Source organism: Syngnathus floridae, chromosome 4 (genome assembly GCF_059516105.1).
Source record: "Syngnathus floridae isolate MCC-2025c chromosome 4, RoL_Sflo_1.0, whole genome shotgun sequence".
In the NCBI taxonomy this organism is placed as follows: Eukaryota; Metazoa; Chordata; class Actinopteri; order Syngnathiformes; family Syngnathidae; genus Syngnathus; species Syngnathus floridae.
In genome coordinates, this window is record NC_142416.1 from 10,688,303 (window position 1) to 10,705,941 (window position 17,639).

The 17,639-nt window shown below is 41.1% G+C and overlaps 2 protein-coding genes across 2 annotated transcripts; one reads left to right on the forward strand and one right to left on the reverse strand.

Moving 5' to 3' along the window:
• The first annotated feature begins 2,134 nt into the window (after positions 1-2,134).
• On the forward strand, positions 2,135-4,140 carry LOC148399028 (keratin, type I cytoskeletal 50 kDa-like). Its single transcript, XM_088374437.1, has 7 exons — positions 2,135-2,655; positions 2,738-2,820; positions 2,903-3,059; positions 3,147-3,308; positions 3,385-3,510; positions 3,600-3,817; positions 3,934-4,140. Exons 1-7 carry the CDS (start codon positions 2,221-2,223, stop codon positions 4,028-4,030), a joined length of 1,278 nt encoding a protein of 425 aa, XP_088230563.1. The 5' UTR covers positions 2,135-2,220; the 3' UTR covers positions 4,031-4,140.
• Positions 4,141-5,589: 1,449 nt separating this feature from the next.
• Positions 5,590-8,728, reverse strand: krt98 (keratin 98). The gene is made up of 8 exons (XM_088374439.1): positions 8,343-8,728; positions 7,295-7,377; positions 7,056-7,212; positions 6,403-6,564; positions 6,203-6,328; positions 5,905-6,125; positions 5,805-5,815; positions 5,590-5,730 (listed from the first exon to the last, which is right to left on the reverse strand). The coding sequence occupies exons 1-8, from the start codon at positions 8,676-8,678 to the stop codon at positions 5,630-5,632; spliced, it is 1,197 nt and encodes a 398-aa protein (XP_088230565.1). The 5' UTR covers positions 8,679-8,728; the 3' UTR covers positions 5,590-5,629.
• Positions 8,729-17,639: the final 8,911 nt, after the last annotated feature.

Here is a 17,639-nt window from a genome sequence, read left to right on the forward strand (position 1 = left end):
CAATGATCCAGTTGGAGCACAGATCTAGATCCTGTTCAAAATACATACCAATATCATGTCATACCAGCTCAATCAATTAGAGATGTTCGCGATGAATCAGAAAACATTTTGAAGGAAATGTTAAAAACCTCAAATCAAATTGCTAATTCGCTTCACTCCAAGATTCCTGCCACGCCTTGCGCTAATGCCTCACATACCAATGTCGCTGTTCACTTTGGCGTAACCCCGATGCAGTCAAGTAGGAGCATGTGAAAATGGCCGCTTGACGCTAAAGTGTCTCCATTTGCTCAATAGAGCTTGCCAAGAGAGCTCATCTAAGATTCAAGACTTCAGATCTGTTTCTCCTTTTTCCTCTATCATGTCCATGTTTTCTCTGATAGTCATAGAGCAGGGGTGTCAAACTCATTTGATAACTAGTTTTGAAATCAGAGACTAGTAAAATTGTTCAAATATTTTAAAAAAACAAATGGTAATAAAAATTGTAAGCAACGACTCTGTTGTTTTAAAAGTGAAGACAATTTGTAATCTTACTAGTGACACAAAGTCCATGCAAAATTTGTCTTTGCGCACCACATAAAATGATGTGACGGGACAGATCTGGCCCGTGGGCCTTGAGTTTGACATCTATGCCAGAGCGCCTGATTTTATGTGACATCAACTTGCAAAATGTTTGCTAAGCAAAGGTTTGTGAAACGAATGGCTGGATTTGGAGAAGATTGCTCAAGAGTACATTTTAATTACATTGTACAACGAGCTTGATTTGATTTCACAATCAAGGAATTCTTGTAATTCTTGAGCTTGCAAATACTCAGGTTATTTAATTATCCTTCCATCTATTTATGCTATCTACGTTGTCTGTACTTCTTTGCAAAATGATATAGTTGCAATTTGAGCAGTGCATGCTATTGCGTTTTGCATATGCACAACAAATTCAAACAATGATAAAACCAGCTACTATACTTGCGGGATTTATGATTGATAATCAAAACCACAATGCATTGTTAAGTAACCTTGAAAGAGCCACAGTTGTTTGCCGAAAGTTCTGCAGCTTTTCATGCAAAATTCTACTTCATTCTCATGAGAACAGGCTACACAGCTTTATAGATTGTGAAATCCTCAGGTACCAACTTGCCATGTTGTTTTAATTGATACCTCATGTTCCTGAAACCGACTCGACCAGAGTAGCAACATGCTCGGATCAGCCTATTGCTCCTTTGCCGCACCCACCAGTCACAGCCACAGTGTCATATTGCGCCTCTTATGCAAGCACCAAGCATTGACTTGTAGTGCAGACAACAGTGGTCAACGTAGATGTTATGTCAAATTCTTTGGTATTAAAAGGCTAACATCAGAGATACAAACTAGGACAAAACTACTACCTACATTGGCGGAGTGTTAAAATCAGGAGTAATTCAATCAAATTGTGATCCTTTTATGACATGCCTTACACAAAGTGTTTTCTTGTCTGAGGTTATAGTAACGAAACACATGGATCTGCTTGATTAGCCTCAATTCTTAACAACTGCATTCAACCTGTATGAAAACCCTTTATGAAATTGAACTGTAGACAGCTGAGTTTACCAAAGCCTCAGTGATGAAACAGGTCGTTTTCATATTTGCTCAAAATAAAAGTTGAAGGGGGGGTGAAACTGCTCTCTGCATGCATGAATTTGCAGTACTTATATAACTAGTTTTTGTCCTTGGCCCACAGGGTTTAGCATAGCAGTAACTCATTGAACATAGATCATCTGTCAGAGCACTGACTTGACAATTCAAACTGGTTGGATCTGACAAAGCAGCCTCGGGCTGACCGGGAAGGGTGCGGCCCTTTCACTATTCATACTTTTAAGCAATAAAATTGAGTTGTAATTGAAACATACCTTTCATTTACAAACACATTTATAAAGTGTGATTGCAACAAGAATCCGACATTTTGTATGGCTTTTCAATTAATATAAGTATATAGTATATATTTTTGATTGCTTCAGATGCCCCACTTTCTCCTTCAGATCCTACCAGGTAAATTAACTCAAGGGATAAGCAGGAAGGGTGAGGCCACAGATCTTAGGTCATGCTCCTCCCACCCACACGCCTCCACCTGCACCAGAGGCGCCTTGTGCTGCATAAAAAGGGGACCCAGGAGGAACTGTGTATCTCAGTCCATCATCTCCTCTCTGAGCAGGCAGGCAGACAGGCAGACACTACCGACCAGTCAACATAATGTCAAACTACAGCAGGTCCTCGCTAACTGGCCGCTCCTACGGGGGTGGAAACCTGGCCGGCAGTATTCGCAGGGGCCAGGCTCTGAGTGTTCATGCAGGTGCAGGTGGAAGCGGCACAAGAATCTCCAGCGGCAGTTTTAGCTTGGGAGGTGGTGCAGGTTACGCTGGTGGTGCAGGTTACAGCTTTGGCATGGGAGGTGGTGCAGGCTTCGGCATGGGCGACGGCCTGGATCTGCATGTCAGCGCCAACGAGAAGGCCACTATGCAGAACCTGAACGACCGCCTGGCCTCTTACCTTGACAAGGTGCGCAGCCTTGAGAAGGCCAATGCCGAGCTGGAGGAGAAGATCCGCCTGTTCTTGGCTAGCAAGGCCTCCCCCACTGCCCGCGACTACAGTGCTTATCAGATCACCATCAGCGACTTACAGGGAAAGGTAAGAATACATGTCTTCTTCTAATATGTGTGTACAGTAGTCATGAAATGTCACTAACATGCTTCATTTCTAAATCTCACAGATCCAGGATGCCACACGTATCAATGGAGGCATCTACCTGGCCATTGACAATGCAAAACTGGCAGCAGATGATTTCAAAACTAAGTAAGTGTCAAAACTGACAACGAATACACACAACAAACTAAAAGCACTTTGAATTATTTTCTGACCTCTTGCTGTCTTACAGGTATGACAACGAGCTGGCTATGCGTCTGTCAGTGGAGTCGGACATTGCCGGTCTGAAGAGAATGTTGGATGAGCTGACACTGGTCCGCTCAGACCTGGAGATGCAGATCGAAGGCCTCAAGGATGAGCTTGTCCACCTCAAACGTAACCACGAGGAAGTGAGCAGCAAACCTTTTCATATTCTATGTCTGAGTTACTACAAGTTTCTCTCCGTCCAACGTCTTACCAATGTTTTTACATAACAGGAAATGGCAGCCATGAGGCTACAGATGACTGGACAGATCAACGTAGAGGTAGACGCCAAACCACAGCCCGACCTGAGCAGAATCATTGCTGAGATCAGAGAGCAGTACGAAGCCATGGCCGCAAAGAACAAGAGAGATGTGGAAGCCTGGTTCCAGAGCAAGGTAATTCCCACTGAAACCTTTTTGCTTGTTCCGTAGCATGTATTGGAGTAGGGCAATAACAGTCTATCTATTGCAGAGCGAGGCATTGAGCAAGGAAATGGCTGTCAGCACAGAAACTCTCCAGACTTCCAGATCGGAGATCTCAGAGATCCGTCGCACCCTGCAGGCCTTAGAAATCGAACTACAGTCTCAACTTAGCATGGTAAGTAATCGTGCGACTGTCAGCTGGAACTAATGTCCCTGTTTGTATATTCCTGAATGCTAAAATCACTCATGTACACACTCCTACAGAAAGCATCCCTGGAAAATACGTTAGCCGAAACCGAAACCCGATATGCCATGATTCTCCAAGGACTCCAGTCACAGGTCACAGCTCTTGAAGAACAACTGATGCAACTGCGTGCCGAGATGGAAAACCAGAGCAGAGAGTACAACATGCTCCTTGATATTAAGACCAGACTTGAGCAGGAAATTGCAGAGTACAGGAGACTTATGGATGGCGAGGGCAGGTGAGATAAAATTGGCTTACAGTTTGTTTGACCAGAAGCAAAGTGCAGTCTTTAGATCTGAACCACCTACTTTTTAACTGGTATTTCATACATGCGCTGTATTTGTCCTTCCCCAGCTTCGGTGCGAACAAAACCTCCACCGCCAGGATAGTCATGGTCACAGAGGAGTTGGTGGATGGCAAGGTGGTCTCCTCTACAACCTCCACCGCATAAGATGCCTTACCCAGCAAACAGCAGCCGAAAGGGGTGTGACACCTAAAGATTACTCTTTCATTGCAAACCAACAAAATGATTGAATAAAAGGCTCCCTGTCTGCCGACTTACTCCTTGTGTCTGTATTTGATCACTTGTTTGACTTTTTTTCAGTCTGCAACCGTTTTATTTCAGTGTGTGATAGGTCTGACATCAAGATCGGGCAAATGTATAAATATGGACAAAACAAAGTCTTCAGGGTGTATTAAAATGTTACAATAGTTTCCATATCATTGTACTCTACAAGGTTTCAGCTATAAGGAAAACAAACAAACAAACAAACAAACAAACAAACCATGAAATTTAAAAATTGCATTTAATTTCAGGCTGTGGTTTTGTCGTAACATCAATTTTCAATGTGGTCACTGTGGAAGAGGATGCTTTAGGTTTACTCAGTGCATGGACTACCTGCTCAAAAGTCAGTTCAATGTCAGTAACAGTCACTTGGAGATTTCGCACTTTAAGGTCCCATGTCGTCAAAATCTAATTTTTCCCACTGCTTATATATGCTAGGGATCAAAATGAAGCTGGCGGTGAAAGGGTTAAGTCTGAGTTCAGGTGTATTATTAGATTTAGCCATATTTGGCACGTAATTTAATAAACTTGATGAGTTTTAGCACCGTAACTTTCCCCAGCTGAAAGCTCTACACATTTTCCCATCAAGATGTACGCTTTGCATGCCAGTTAAAATCAGCTTTGGCCATGGAATCACAAATAATAAATAGCAACACATTGTATAGGCTATGTTAAGCTCTGTGTGGAATTTATGAAAGAGAAAAATATTTGTACCATTTTGACTTGGTATTTTTCAGCTCTTATATTCTCTAGTATTTTAGTCTCTGTTTATTAATATCTGCCATACCCAAAGGAAGGGAAAAAATAAAAACAAGGAGTTTGATCTGAATACGAAACAAATATGAAAAGTCGTTAACAAATAAGCATTGCTGAGTTTTTAGTAGCTGATTTTAGAACAGGCAATCTATGAAATAAAAATAAAACTACTGTAAATTCTTTAGCTTTTAAAATGACCTTTTCAAGATTAATTCAAGAACCTGCCATTTTATAAGTCTGGCCCCCAGCTTCTGCAATACAGCATGAATGAAATTGGGCGCTGATGCTGTCGGCTAGCCTTTGATAAGCTCTAATAAAATTTTAAATACATGGTTTAAACAGGTCAAAGTGGATTTGGAGTTTACTTTCTCTCTCCAATTAGGCTCCACATTTCTGCATTTTGATTTTGAAGTCGGTTAAAACATGTTTATAGGTGCTATTTTGGGAAGAACAAGTAAGCTGTTTAAAATCTCAGTAGTGTATTTATTTGTTTATTAATTAATTAATTAATTAATTAATTAATTAATTTATTTATTTATTTATTTATTTATTTATTTATTTATTTATTTATTTATTTATTTATTTATTTATGTAATTATCTATTTATGTAATTATTTATTTATGTAATTATTTATTTATTTATTTATATTTTATTTATCAATCATTTAAAAAACGACATCACACAAGCATTAACTGCACGACCTTTAATGTCTTGGAGTCTCTTTCAAGCTATGACTCGATCTCATCCACATCTACATCGACAGTCTTGCTGCTCTCAACCACCCTCCCTTCGACGACCGTCTCCACCACTGTGATGACCTTGGTGATCACTGTACGAAAGAGAAGAAGCATGAGCAAATGTAGTCCTTGAGTTTCAACCAATTGTGCTTTCAAGGATACTAACCTTGTTTTGAGCTGGTGAAGAAGGATAAAACCAGAATACATTAGTTAATTTTTTTCCGATATTGTGAATTCTATAATTCAGAAATTAGTCTCATTCCCACCTGTCCTCTTCTCCATCCAACAGCCGTCTGTACTCTGCAATCTCCATCTCCAGTCGAGTTTTAAGGTCCAACAGCATGTCATATTCCTGCTTAGTGCTGGTGATGCTGGCGTGGATCTGGGAAAGCTGGGCCTCTAAACTCACAACCATGTTCTGCAGACCTGCCAGTTGAGCAGCATAGCGGGATTGAGTTTCTGCCAGGGTGCCCTCCAGGGATGCTTTCTGGTGGCGTAATACAAAAAAGACATGAGTGGGCAGTCTGAGATGAACATTTAAGTGAGTCGCCGGGATACACGTACCATACTAAAATGGGACTGTAGTTCAATCTCAAGTCTCTGGAGTATACCCTTGAGTTCTTTGACTTCAGAGCGGGATGTCACCAAAGACTCTGTGTGTGTCATCACTTCCTGCTCTACTGCTGCCATCTTGGCACATCGCAGACACAATGCGACATGTTAATTTATCAATTTATTCTATTTATTTATTTTGTTATCTTTACCTTGGTCTGGTACCAGGACTCGAGTTCCCTGCAGTTCTTGGCAATCATAGCTTCATAGTGTTCTCTGATCTCTGTCATAATCTCGTTCAGGTCTGGAGAGGGCGGTGCGTCCACGGACACGTTTACCTGACCGCCCATCTGACTCCTGAGCAGAGCCAATTCCTGTGGGGAGTCAAAGAGGGAATCTTCTCATCTGATGACTTTCCGGGTTTTGGTACTTTCAAAATGTGTGTGTGTGCATACATTTGGAATCTTTCAAATGGGCCTGTGAGGCAAACTGCATTAACGGAAGTAAAGAAGAATGCATGGAAGTGAACTCGGGGGAGAGGGCAGTGTTCAAAAGAGCACAAGTGTTTATAAAAACATTCACCTAACATGGAACTTCCTCAGAGTTCTAAGAGGGGAGTGTGGTCCTGTGCGTACTTTAGGACTGTCTAAAGCCACAATCGACTGTGACAAATGATGACACTTCACATACCATGGAATGAATAGTGAATGGAAGAGCGATGGTGTTGACGACACATTGAGGTGAAGAATTTAGTGTAAACACATCACACAGGGGTGTTATTCATGCGACGGAATGTATTGATCAAGATAAAAGTCATTCTTCTAGCTCAAGCACCTTTGTTTAAACTGCGGTGGGACACCCTCACCTCTTCATGGTTGTTTTTCAGCATGATGAGCTCATCCTTCAGACCGTCCACCTGGCACTCCAGATCCATTCTGATCAACTTCATCTCTTCCTGCACTTTTTTCAGCCCAGCGATGTCAGCCTCCACGGTCATTCTCATGGCCAGCTCATTCTCATACCTGAGACCGTCAAAGTGGTCGGTGAGGTTTAGAGGGCAGACGTGGATGTCAAGTATGTGGTAATATACACACATATACTCACTTCATTTTAAAGTCATCCGCAGCCAGTTTCGCATTGTCCATGTCCAAGATTGTCTTGGCATTGAGTCTGGCAGCGACACGGATCTGACAAGGAAACAAAAATTGGTCAGAGACCTCGAGCCTTGCAACTGGCTTATCACCGGTTCAGAGTGTAGTTTGCATTTTGCCCAGTGTCGATGACGACCCTAAATAGGATAAGTGGTGTTGAAAATGGATGGAGGGATGGTCACAACATGAGCTCATTGGTCAAAAATATATGCCATCTTAAGCAATACTTCACATTAGACTATTAATAAATTCAGGTGAAAGTAATCATCAGGAGAAATTAATATCCTCGGTGACAACATTTTGTTTTTGTTTTACCAGTATTGCTTTTATTTGCTCACATCTTATGAGGGCAGATCCTTATTCCTGCTGACTTTGAGTGATGGGCAGATTCTGAAATGTTTGCAAGCCAATGAGTGATCTTTTCAGGGTCATTTGTATCCTACTTTCAGTCAAAATGTGCAAATCTTCATATTGGGTATTAGGATTGAGCCCAATGCTCAATGCCTAGCAACAAATGGCAGCAATTATTATGCATATAAAAGCACTACCGTATTTTGCGCACTATAAGGCGCACTGGATTATAAGGCACACCTTCAATGAATGGCCCATTTTAAAACTTTGTCCACATATAAGGCGCACCGGATTATAAGGCGCACCTTCAATGAATGGCCCATTTTAAAACTTTGTACATATATAAGATATATACATTTGGCCCGCGTGCCGGACTTTGGACACGCCTGCTGTAGTGGCTCAATATTGGTCCATATATAAGGCGCACCGGATTATAAGGCGCACTGTCGGCTTTTGAGAAAATTGAAGGTTTTTAGGTGCGCCGTATAGTGCGGAAAATACGGTACTATAACATCAAAGCTACGTATGCATTTGGTGTGATGCTGGCGGTGGAATTAAATTTCACTTTCCATCATCTAAACGGACTTGGTGCCATCATATCTGCTTTGGCCAACACACACGGGGGATAATCCTGGAATGATTTCACTCACCTTATCTTTCAGGTCATCAATGATGGCGAAGTAATTGGTGTAGTCACGGCTGACGACAGTTCTGCTCTGGTACCAGTCTCGGATCTGCTTGTCCAATCGATCGTTCTCCTTCTCCAGGGTGCGCACCTTCTCCAGGTAAGAAGCCAGACGGTCGTTCAGATTCTGCATGGTGGCCTTCTCATTGGCGCCGACGTGGAGGTCCAAGCCATCGGCCAGATTGAAACCCGGGGCGGGTAGGTAGCACGACTGGGCGGAGGAGATGCGGGTGCCGTGACCACCGGCTCCACCGTAGACGCTCAGTGTTTTCTCCCCGTAGGATCTCGTGCTCAGAGACATGATGGAGGATCTGGATGTGGACAGGATCTGCAGTTGTGAGCATCACTTTGCTCCCTGAGTTATATATAGTAGTAGTAGTGTCAAGTGGGAGGAGTTTTAGTTGAAAGCGAAGAATGTGTCTGCCATTACGCCATGCAATCGCTCCATCACCACACAGGTGGTGCCTAGTGGGTGAGGGTTTCATCCCGCCCCCATTACAGGTCCAACTTGTGATTCCACATTTTATCATTTCTCTACGAATGTGACCATTCTTGGAATACTTCTTGACTATCCTCCAAACCTTGTTAGGAATGCATAATTGTCACCTTCCGTATTTATTCCCAGACAAAACAAGCAGTTTGCACTAACACGCATGAAATGTCATAAAGTGTTCACTCAAAATGTTTGCTCACAGCTGTGACAAGAAATTACACACGGGGGTGACAATTTCACATTTGCCAAACAAGGGCCAAAGGTTGGGACCAAGGTTATTGGTCAAAGTCAAATATATCAGAGCAGGAATGAGCAAGGTTGCATTAACCGATGCTTGTGGAATCATTTTTCATCGACGTGTCACACAGCCACATCACGTGGGGAAATGTAAAAATTAAAATATTCTTGTTGTCTGGCCTTTGTCTTCATCTATACGGATGAAGAATGAATTTTTTTCTTAACCAACGTTAGATGTTAAGAGCTACAATATATTATGTTAATAAATACTACATTATTACAAAAACATGTTTTGAAAGTGTAGCAACAACCTCATATAAGAGAAAGGAAGCATGAGATGGAAAGTAAATTTGTCACATTAGCATTACGCGAAAAGAAATGAAAACGAAATTTCATGTTAACTCTTTCCTGCTGATGTTGATGATCAAAGAAATAAAAGCAATGCCAGAAATAGCAAGACACTGTGATGATGCCTCAGTCATGAGGTCAGGACTATAACTTGCACTTTTGTGAGGAATTCTGTGATGAAAAATGATTGATTATGAGCAATGAGTGAAATATTTTTCGACGCATCATCACTTCCCTCAGGATGTTGTCTTAGCTAATGGATAAAAACGCCCAATGTGCACGATACAAAAGTTTGCTTTGTGTTGATTGTCTACTTTCCCTTTATAGAGTATATTTTAAAATGTTAACTCATCAAAAACCTGTGCTGTAAACCTTTATACAAAACTATGAAAGCTGCCATATCAGAATATATGAAATTTATGTAAAAACATAAACATGATCAATTCAAAACATGAATTGGATCACTTAAAAATATGATTATTATCATGTAAAAACATGAAACGCCAACTTTTTCACTTTTGAACTTTTCATTTTAGCTTCACATTTTTAAATCATTTTCACATTTTTACATGATACGTATCACAGACTTACATGATAATTTTCACAATAAATTTTCAAGTCTTTGTTTGTCTTGACGCTTCCCCACTATAATGATTGCTTGTCACCAGTGGCTCAAAGGGCTCATGACAAAATGTCTCAACAACTGCCAGAAACAACATCTTCTCTCCAGTGTAAAATGATCACTCGCATATTTGTATTTTAAACGCTCATCTTGTTGAGCAACATAGCCGTGCTGCTTGACTGCTGTTCTCTGTCATCACACACGTACCTCTCGTCAGCCCGATAAAGAGAGCGACGTCTGGCAGGATGACAGATGGTATGGTGACCACTGAGGAATATCCATTTGCTGGTTCAGTCATTGCTTTTCTTCATACAAAATATTCTCAGGCTGTGTAAATGCTTTAAAAAATCAAATTAATCTTTAAAGTGAACAAGTCAAGTCAAGTCAAGTTTATTTGTATAGCCCTAAATCACAAACAGTCTCAAAGGGCTTCACATAGCCAAAAATTGACAATTATTCTCAAAGCATCCCCTGATCATAAGCTCCCAAAAGGGCAAGGAAAAACTCAAAAACCCCTGCCAGGGGAAAATGAGAAACCTTGAGAAGGGACCACAGATGGAAGGATCCCCCTTTCAGGATCACCAGGTTATAATGGATGCAGAGAGTGCACAAGTAATACATAATATGAAAATCAATGAAAAATGGATGTCGGAGGTGCCCTCGGTTGTCCTGGCCGTGTCTTCAAGGGGGTTGAGCTGCAGTTCCTTCATCTTGAATTGGTCCCCGAACACTTTGACACCTCTAATGTAATGTGTGATAGACAGAGAGAGAGGAAAAACACATCATTCATAATTATTGTGTTTGGCCTGCAGCACGCACCAAGCAACTTTTTGTGAATGAGCTGCAGCCATTTAATAATTGCTTACCTGGTGTGTAACCCCGCCCACATTCCAAAAGTAGGTCATGTTAATTAACGACAATTTGAGAACCATTCAACAGTAATACAAATGTGAGGCTCTATTTTTCAAAACACTATAAATCCATTAATATAGCCCAACTGGCAAATTGTAGAAATGAAACAACGGCATTGCAAGATTAATCTGATTTTTATCTCCCATGTTCCTGTAGCCTGTTGTGCTACCGGTGAAATATACTCTATGAACACGGAACAACAAAAGACAAGGAGGCCTTTTGTTCTGTGAGATGCTCACGACAAATATGTTGCCCTGCTTGCCTACTAGTGTCACACACACACACACACACACACACACACACACACACACACACACACACACACACACACACACACACACACACACACACACACACACACACACACACACACACACACACACACACACACACACACACACACACCTCTACTCAATATTAATTTTCCAATATTCTGTTGGGCTGTGTGAGTTCAAACATTAAAAGTGTTGTCATCAATTTCAACTTATTGCCAGAAAAAAGTTTAAGATGATTAAGTAAACTTTCCAGAAATCTCAAATATGACAGCGAGTATATAGGCTAATTATATTTTGACACTTACTTGTCTTAAACCTTGTTTTTAAAAAAATCTGATGCTGTTAATGTTTGCACTTTTAATGCGTATACACACTAATAGAACTAATATTGTCCACTTCAACCTGTAAAATGAAAAGAAATGATTGACACAATATTTTTGATTTTGTGGAGGTGATAGTGGCTTTTCCTCAAAGGAGCTCACATTTGATGTCAATAAATCAAATATACTGCAAAGATGGCTTTTATATTTTCACAGGTTGAAATGGACAAAATTAAGAACGATTGTCACTGTATGTATGTATTGGTGGCAATTACGTAATCACCATTCCAGACACAAGGTGGCAACGGAATGAGACAAACCAAGCAAGGAAGCAACACACATTACTGTGCTTTCTTCCTTGCTATGACGTAGACAGGATGGGATGAAAAAAAAGTGGGTGGGAGAAATCTGTGGTAAAAAGTGCTTATAGAAGAAAGACTCACACACAATTTTCCTTCTTCTTTGAAGATATTGGCAATAAAATGAGCATTATTTCAAAAAAAACCAACAACACAGCAATAGCGCGATACTCATTTCTTGGTACCTTACAGTCATGTGTTTAGTATTTTTAACCCCTCATTTAATCAAATACTTGAGCCAACATGTTGGGTCAAATCCTTAACCCAATGTACTCGGTATAAATGACCCAGGATTGGCTCCATCCCTTTTGGATCCAGAGTTCGGTTAGCTATTTTGGGTTACTTATGACCAAGCAGCTGTAAGAACATGAGCACTTGGGATTCTGAAGGTGATGAGCAAATCAATTATTACAATTTCATGGAAGTTGTAAATAATGGTGTACTAGTTTAACCAGCATAGAAGGCTCGAATGGCTGGATGCATGCCACTGCTATTGTAAAACATCATTTTGAGCAAATATATTGAGGGTTCACTGCAGTATCATTATGAAAGAAAACACTATGGAAACAGTTCTTATTGAAAATTTCATTAGGGCCAACATCCACACTGGCTTTATTTTACACATGATTCTCATCCAAAGGGCAAGCAGTGTTAGAGAGTCAGGCGAGCTTAAAGAATGATGGCACAGTGAGCAATCCTGGCATAGTAGCCTATACCTCAACACCCCCCAACAGGCCTCCACGCCCACTCTTCCTCCTCCAAACAAAAAAAACCCGACCGAATTAATGTGCACAGAAATCTGAACAAAAGGTGATTGGGGCCTCTCTCTTCTGAGCTCTTGACTTCCATCTTCTTCAGACACATTCTGCAGCTCCTTGCTGTGCACACGTAGACATGCACACTGTGGAGGTTTTCTGCAAAAGTGCATACTTTCAGCGTGTCTGTGTGTATCGCAGGAAGAGAGTGAAAAAAGCAAGGGTCCATACTGTTGTTTATGTTTTAATCGCATCAGTGACTTGAATTATACAACAGTGGGTTCTCCTGGGGGTGAAGTTAAAGCTCCCATTGCTACATTGGAGCCAACTTTGAGTTTTTCCCCTCCCTGTAAAAGAAGAAAGGCCTATTTATTGTATGATGTCTCTAAATGATTATTCTGAGTGATTATGGTGTGGGGCGTGAGATTTTTCCTCTCTTGTCTGCACGGACAACAATAGGAGTGACAGACTGTGATATAAACAGAACTAAAGCTAGGTATGTAAGAAACCTGAAGCTCGCATTACTGCCAGACACCAATAAAGAGGAGCAATTGGTTGTATGGAGTGTTTACATAAGTCATTCACCACAAGAATTGCTACTATCACTATGAAGTTACTACTACTGCGACTGTGTTTACTTTTTCTTCTTCTTTGTATTTTCAGGCTGCCCTGTGGCTCAATGCTGCCCCTTACAGGTCAGTCTCGACTATGACAGGTGGGTGTGCTGCGGTGCGTTGGTTTTGACAACCATGCCACGTAGCGGAGGTTTGTGGCCATGCAGGGCGGCATTGCTGGGCAGGTTGGTGTTGCTATGGCACCTTAAAAATAAAAATATTGCTTCATACAATGATACATGGAGGTTTTCTTGGCCTGCCTGCATTTTATGAAGTGCCACTAGAGGAGGCTGTTCAATAATAAAAGTTACCTCCAGTGTTCAAGCCAAGTAGCTGAGCTCATAAAGGGTGTGGCGCTGGGACTATCTGGTGTGTTTGACAAGTTAAAGAAAAGCATCTGGGGAAAATATCAAGGCATGTTTTAGCGTTGATGTCAATTGCTTGTATTTCTTATCTTGCTATACTTATGTTGCATTGTTATCAATAACCACGACAGGAACAGACTAGGCATCTAAATAATACACCTTCTAGAGCAAAAGCGCAAAGTACGCACATACACTGAGCATTTACTGTCCCAAATATGTAAGACCCAACCCTCCCTCTACATTAATCTTTTTTAATTTGTTATTAGTGATCCAAGGTACAATATCTATTTACACAACACAAGCGCCACAAGCTTACTGGAATTACAACAGATAAGATTCAAGCGCTTGAATGTTTAACTCACACACGCACACACACACGTGGACACGCACGCACACGCACGCACGCACGCACGCACGCACGCACGCACGCACGCACGCACGCACGCACGCACGCACATACAAACTAGGACAGCGTGTGTCAATTGTGTGTTGGACTTTTGGCATAGAAGTAGTATGCTGGGGAGTTATTGCACAGCGCGGTCCGAATAGTTGAAAGAGGATGTGATAATGCCTGCGGCGGGGTGTGGTATATTGACAGGAGGCTCCGGAGCGTACAGCAGTGCACTGCTATGATTCACTGTTGATCCATACAGAGACCTGCTAACTTTGCTGTATGCAAACTATGTGTTGAAGGGATATCTGCAACTCTGCAAGAAAGCATATGACTGTTGATGGAGAAAGTCTAGCAGAGTACTCTCATTAATAAATATTTTTTTTTATCCAAAATTCATAGGCGGTTAAAGGAACAATGATCATATACAGTATGCATAAGTGAATGAAACTGGAAGACAATAGGTGCCGTTCATGCTTGAGTAGTGAGTGACATGCTGTACATGTTGCTGGGATACAGTAAAATAACAGAAACTGTTTTGAGCTTACAGTACGTTCACTTGGAGGTGACGGAGACAATAGACTTCCTGTTGTCATTTTCTTTCACTCACTGGGCCTTGAAAAATCAGAAGACAGAATGCTCAACTTGTTATTATCTAAAAGATGGAGCACTGTTCTTCTTGATGTCAGGCCATAAATCAGCAGATCTGTGAAATGTCACTTCAGAGTATTAAACTTGCATGCTAACCAACAAGGCCTTCTCTACTGGCCGAAATATCACCAGAAAAAAACAACTAAAATTATAACCTAAATTTTAACTGTCACCTGAAATTTGTAACTATTTGTCGTCAACGGTCTGTTCTCTTCATTTCATAGAATTTCTCTCATTTCCAGTAATGTGTGCACACAAAAATATTTTGAATTTTTTTTTTTGTCCGATCATATTTCAGCGTATGCGTGCTGTCATGCCAATTTAATCCTCCCGACTGGCTTTCAGTATCAGTAGCGTCTACACTGTAAATGGAATTATTGGCAATGATAATGTTTATTGAATGAATCACATTTTACATTTGTCTTCGCAGGGCCAGTATGCTGGCCGACAATAATGTCAGCATTCTTCCATTCTCTCTTTGGTATTGTCAAGAGCAAGCATGTTATATTACATGTCAAGTCAAATGTTCCACCATATTTGTCTTCTGTCCCTGACAACATGCTAATGATCTTACAGCCTAATGTTACTGATAGGATTGGAACGTGAAGTGGAAGAAAATGAAATGAGAAAAGTAAAAGCCGACTCTAAATCCACTCAGGTGGATGTGTGTGTTTTTTTAAAGTATATGCAGTGAACTCATCCTGGCTTGACTTCATCTCTTTGACCAAGCATTGGCAAAAGGGAGGGAGTGGGCAGAAGATATTTCACAGAGTCATGCCGTTTATGACAACTGAACACTCCCACAAAGTACACATAGATTTAGATAAAGTTAGCAGGAATGTTTTTGAAGATTTGTGGGTTATAAATTATCAAGACAAGATGTGTTAATATTTATGATTGCAGTACGGGTTGCAACCGTTACGGCTTAATTCTGTGCAAGTATTGTGACATATACAGACTTTGCTCCAAATCCCGTTTAAGTCATGTTGATTTCGTAGAAGTCTGAAGTTTTCTTAATAATCAGCACTGTTGCAAAATTCCTGTGTGCAATCAGAATTTACAAATGGATCTAAAAATACATGCAGAAGAGACTAATTGTAGAGGATTTTTTTTTTTGCATGAGTCATATTTGGTTTAGGTGAAAACGCCCACTTTCCACATAGTGCACAGAGCGCAGCATAAAATAAATAACGTAGAGTGCACAAATACTCTCCAGTTTTTTAAGTCAGTGAGTCTGTCAAAGCATTGCTTGTTACAGCTATTCTACTTTTTGGTCTGTACTTGGATGGGACACGATGACTGCACACACAGCGGGTAGCATACCTCAAGGAATCACTTGTTGCTGACTGATGAGTCTTTATATGTTTGACTTTCAACAGGCCTCTGTCAGAATTCTGGTAAAATAACAACTTTAAAAAACTCAAGATATATAGCTTGGTCTGTAAGCAGGGTCTGAAAACACCTTTTATTAGATGATCAAACAAATTAAAGGGACAACACATGGGTGGGTATGACTTTTTGTAAAACTATTATCAGTTTTTTCCCCCTTTTTTTTAGAGGTGGAACGAATTAATGGCAGTTCCATTTATTTCAATGGGGGAGTCGATTTGACACGAGTACTTTGTTACATGCCTCGTCACGGGTCATATTAAACTTAAACAAGGCATCACCTTATGATATTAGATGCCACACTACTCTGCTAATTGTAAGATAGAGAACTGCCATGATGAAGCTACATTTTAATATGTAAAATTTGCATGTCATGTTTTGACATGTTGGAGTTCAGAAATGTTTGTTAAAACTAGCTTTGCATCACTGCAATGTGAAAAGTTTGACACTGCTCCATGCTGATTTCAACTGAACTCCATTGCTCCCTAAAAACAAAGGGCAGAGGGCAGAGCTTTGCAATTTTGTGTTTGTTCAAAGACCTCAAAGGGCATTTAATAATTTATTCGTCTTAAAGTGGACGTGAAGTCAGTCTGAACAGAGTTTCATGAAACATATCAGTGAAACATTTCTCACAGTAGAGTGAGACCAAACCCTGCTCCTGCAACAAATAAGAGGCATGAGTCACTTCTCCCTTTGGCTGAGGGGTTGATGACCCCACAAGCCTCTCCCATCTCCACAGCAGAGAAAAATTGGCCCATTGCCCAAAACGAAGATAAGGAGTTGCACACCCACTTGAACTCCAGCAGACATGCACACAAGAACGACACACAATCCCTTTCTGCACACCGTTTCCTCCCAAAAACAGGCTGCAAAGGGGGCCAAAATCACCACACTCAAGAACACACACAGGAACTGAGAAGGCATGTCGGCTGTGATGTGGTGAACAATGGGGGCGCAGATTCCTTGTCAATAAGAATGAAAAGAAGTGTTAATGCAATATTGGCCACAAGGTCATTGGCATGAGTTACAAAACGTTCATTCTTTCCACAGAGTGCAAGGATGTTCATTTTTGACAGAAAAAAAAGAGCTTGTTAAGTGCCTGATGTTAAAATCATCTTCATATTTGCATGCAGTTCATATTTGCGTGCAATTATTCAAAATGGTGTGAGAGTAGAAGAGCAGGTATTTAGATAAGCAGGCAGAAATTACAAATGTGACGTGCGTGCACACTCACACAACACACACACACACGTAAGCACACACGCACACACCTCAGCAGGACCCTATCTGCTTCAACATGGACACAAAAGAAGCAACACACACAAACACACACATTCCATGAGAGTGCCCTCATAGGGGGAAAGGGAAAAAAATCCATTGGTCCTTAAAGGAAAACAAGTGGTGGTTGTGTCAAGCCAGCGCGGCTCGGCAGAGTAAAACTCCCTCCTTCTCTCCCCTCCTACCCTCCCTAACTCCCTCCCTCCCCCCAAACCAGACCCGCCCCAGGACCAGCACTATATCAGGAGCCGGC